Source organism: Trypanosoma conorhini (assembly GCF_003719485.1).
Source record: "Trypanosoma conorhini strain 025E chromosome Unknown Tco_14.4_contig_01095, whole genome shotgun sequence".
NCBI classification, from domain to species: Eukaryota; Euglenozoa; class Kinetoplastea; order Trypanosomatida; family Trypanosomatidae; genus Trypanosoma; species Trypanosoma conorhini.
Window position 1 is genome coordinate 1 of NW_021705198.1, and position 3,897 is coordinate 3,897.

The window sequence follows — 3,897 nt, forward strand, 5'->3', positions numbered from 1 at the left end:
ATACATATATATATATCGCCAACTTGTGTGAGATTCAGTGTTTTTTAATGTTTTTTTTTATTGTCTTTGCTTTATTATTATGGTTTTTCTTCGATGTTATCTGAAATGTTATTTTCTTCCCCTTTCCATGATTTTGTTTGAAGCATGCTTTAGATTGACGAATTTAAATGATGGTTGCGGATTCAAAGACATCACGCTCAACCATTTGTTGGCGTTGCGGAACGGAATTCAACAATCGGACCGCTAAAAATGGGGTTTGCTGCAAGTTATGCAAGCGGAGTTTTCACCGGAAGTGCTACCTGGCTGAAACTGGGATTAAGAAGAATGAAACAAGGGCTTGTGTTTGCTGTCTCAGTGGAATTTTGAGGATGCCCTATTCTTCGCGTATTCAACAAAATCCAATGGCCACAAAGTTTCTTCGTAATGGCTATTGCGTGATTTCACTGGCTACTTGTGCTAGTGAGAAGAAGAATATCTTAGAAACACTGGAAAAATATCGGGATAATGCGGATCGCTATTTCAAAGCTTTTATGCGTGCTTATGAGGCAAAATTAGAGTTTTCTACCAAGGCACCTACTCTTGAAAGTGGTTTTTCCAATTTCAGAGAGAGGGGCTCTGGTAGGTTTGAAATGATTTCAAGCGAAATTGAAAACGAGGTACTCAGTGTATTGGAAAATTGTGATGAGATTCATAATACGCTAGAACTGCTTCTGACTTCAGCAAACAGTAGGGTACGGGTGAAGGAGAGATTGATGTCAACTGGATGTTTTTATTCCCTTCCTGGGAGTTCGAAGCAGCGGATTCATACAGACGGGCCACCTTTGAGCTCGGTATTGGATTTGTTTCCTTACGCTATAAATGTTTTTATTCCTCTTGTTCCTGTGGACAAAAGAAATGGGACAGAATTCTTACCTGGATCACATCACAAAGAGTGGAGTTCTAGATCATTACACAGAAAAAAGCGGTATCGCCAATTGTTCCTTTGGGAAAGGCATTGTTGTTTGATTACAGGGTGTTACATCGTGGTTTGGGCAATCAACTGGGTTCACCTCGTCCGTGCTATTATGCAACATTCGCCCGTTCTTGGTATGAGGATAAGTTTAACTTTAGTTATAGTCGATACAAAACATCTTTGAGTGTGCCCTCATATCTCTTGACGCGAAGAGGCGACGAATGTGTGCATAAGCGACAGCGAACTAGCTAATTGGATTTTACATCAAGCTCTGTTGTTAGGAATTGTAACATTTGTTTTTTTCTCTTTCTGTTGTTGCTTGTGTGCATGTGTATCGGCCTTTGTTTTTTGTTTTCCATTTATGTTTTTTTCACTTGATAATTTCTTTGTGATTTCTTTTTATTGATTGTATGTCAGCGGAAAAAGGAAGATAAAACGGAAGGAAAACGACACCGCTTCCCTCACGAAAGCGAAGTTAAAACAAACAAGAACCACTGGCTGCAGCAATGGGACTCCTCACCTTACTGAGGAAATTGAAGCGGAACGATACGGAGCCACGTATTCTTATTCTTGGTTTGGATAATGCCGGAAAGACTTCTATTCTTCGCAAACTATCAGACGAGGATCCAACCACTACCCAAGCTACACAAGGCTTTAATATAAAATCAATAAATTGTGAGGGATTTAAGCTCAATATGTGGGACATTGGTGGCCAAAAGGCGATCCGGGTCTACTGGCCCAACTATTTTGATGAGGTGGATTGCCTAATCTATGTTGTTGACTCGGCAGACAGGCGCCGTTTGGATGAGACTGCCGCAGAGCTTGAAAATCTTCTCCAAGAAGAAAAACTGCGTGAGGTTCCCTTCCTTGTATTCGCCAACAAATGTGATCTGGCAACCGCACTTTCCCCCGAGGACGTCAGTACAGCTCTGAACCTGCAGAGCTTGCGCGATCGTACGTGGTCTATTCAAAAATGCAGTGCCAAAACTGCGGAGGGTCTTCATGAGGGCCTTGAATGGGCAGTGAAGAACCTTAAAAAGTAGTTTTACGAGAGCCATCTAGCTTCCATTGTCGTAATGTAGCGAGAGGTCCCTAAGAAGTCTCTTTTTTCCTTTTCTTCCTGCGGTGACGATTCCCTTTGCCCCTTTTATAAACGCCAATTTGACATTGCTTGAGTTGGAAGATGATGAACATGCTCAATTTTATTTGGTACTTTGTCTTTTTCTTCTCTTTTTTTTTATTTGAGCGGTAAAAACAAAAAAACAAAACAAAAAAAAACAATAATCGTTGTAGATTTTTTCAACCTTTTCCTACAATGTTTCACGCCGGTACAATTTTTCGTGCCGCGCTGGCGTCCCATCGACCCGTTTTGGAGTCATCTGTTTCTACCAGGGCTCTTGTGAGACGTCTCTTGGGTGATAAAGGGGGTCATGTCCCCAATATTGCTGCAGTCGATTCGGTTATAACAAAGACGAAGGGCCAAGGTTTACCTGGACTGGCGTGTATTGTGGGAAGGGCTGCATTTTACGTCCGTTGCAGGAACCCAGAGGCCGCGATTGCCGAGATTGACAAGGTTTTTTCTGAAATCCAGGATGCTGACTTAAAACGTTTCGCACTTGGAATTCGCCTCCGGGCAAGGAATGACCTCTTGGACGTCAAGGAAGCAGCTTTGAAGGTGGATGGAGGGTCAACAGAGTTGGATGTCTCTACGCTTCGCGGCGCTATTCGTGAGGATTATGCAGCTCTAAAGGCAGCTTCCTCTGGATGTTGGCTGGTGGAGATGGCGGCTGCCGAATATGCACTTTATGAAGGAAAAACCGAGGAGGCATATAAGGCTTTGTGTGACGTGGAGGAAAAAATAGAGGGTTACATTGCCTCACTTGGAAGGGCCCGCATTTCTACTGAAGCGGCCTCCGTGGAGAACACGCAATTATCTTCATTGCTGGCCTTTTTGTTAAAACGTGCTGAGGATGCTGAGGGAGTGAATCCATCTGCGTCAAAGATTGTAGAAGATGGCATCAAAAACATTTTGAAAGATGATTCAGTGAAAGAGACTTTGTCAGCATTCAAAAAGGAACTCGGTGTGTCTCTTACGGATGAAGAAGTCGCTGAAGTTGCTTACGTCCTTGATGCAGCACATATCCGTCCTCATTTTCACGACTATTTTCCATTGGAGGGGGAGTATAATGATTGGCATTCTGTAGCAGCGAAAGAAGCCAAGAGGAATATTGCCCAGGCGATTGCCCCGCAGCCTGTTGCCCTTTCCAATGAGATACTTGAGAATGTGAAAAAATCAGTTCCATATAGGCCCTTTTATGCTCCTGAAGATTCGCTTCGAAAGTTTCTTTCTTCTTCCAATCGAAAAAATTATCTTGCTGAGCTCAGGGCAGCATTTGGTTCCAGCCCAGAGAGTGTGCTTGCGAAGAGCGATGAAGCCTATTTTGAGGCTTTGAAGGTCTTGAAGCAGGCTCCACCCTCTGCTGATACGGCCGGTGATCCTTCCTATCCGCAGGCTCAAAATGAGGTCTGTCGAAAATTGGCCCGTCAGTTGTTGTATCGAACAAAGGTAAACGAAGCTGTTGCGCTGACTCAGTTAGACCGCCTTAATGAAGCAATAGAACTTTTGAATGGGGTCATTGCCGCAAATGAATTTGTTTACATGTGGCGTGCATTTCTTGCGAGAGCTGAGGCAAACAAGAGATTGGGTCTTATCAGCAAATCTGATAAGGATTTTCGTCAGTTATCTCAGCAGAAGAAAAGTTCCCGCTAGAAAGTGTAGTTAGTTATGCATAGGATTTTACTTGAAGAGGGGGAAAATCAACGGAATACGAAAATGACAATATTACTACTGGTATTTGCTTTACTGGGAATGCGAGGGGCGACATGTTTTTTTTTTCTTTAACCGTCAGAGTGGGGGGGGAAAAGGGTAAGCTTCCTTGCCATTA

The 3,897-nt window shown here is 43.2% G+C and overlaps 3 protein-coding genes across 3 annotated transcripts, besides 1 other annotated feature; all 3 read left to right on the forward strand.

Moving 5' to 3' along the window:
• Nucleotides 1-170: 170 nt before the first annotated feature.
• Nucleotides 171-1,136, forward strand: Tco025E_09390 (ADP-ribosylation factor-like protein 3A; the record flags this gene model as incomplete). Its single annotated transcript, XM_029376209.1, has 1 exon — nt 171-1,136. One exon carries the CDS (start codon nt 171-173, stop codon nt 1,134-1,136), a length of 966 nt encoding a protein of 321 aa, XP_029223650.1.
• Nucleotides 1,137-1,458: 322 nt separating this feature from the next.
• On the forward strand, nt 1,459-1,995 carry Tco025E_09391 (putative ADP-ribosylation factor 3; the record flags this gene model as incomplete). Its single annotated transcript, XM_029376210.1, has 1 exon — nt 1,459-1,995. The coding sequence occupies one exon, from the start codon at nt 1,459-1,461 to the stop codon at nt 1,993-1,995; it is 537 nt and encodes a 178-aa protein (XP_029223651.1).
• A 207-nt stretch (nt 1,996-2,202) lies between these two features.
• Nucleotides 2,203-2,236: a sequence feature (A-rich).
• A 31-nt stretch (nt 2,237-2,267) lies between these two features.
• Nucleotides 2,268-3,722, forward strand: Tco025E_09392 (succinate dehydrogenase flavoprotein subunit; the record flags this gene model as incomplete). The annotated part of the gene is made up of 1 exon (XM_029376211.1): nt 2,268-3,722. One exon carries the CDS (start codon nt 2,268-2,270, stop codon nt 3,720-3,722), a length of 1,455 nt encoding a protein of 484 aa, XP_029223652.1.
• Nucleotides 3,723-3,897: the final 175 nt, after the last annotated feature.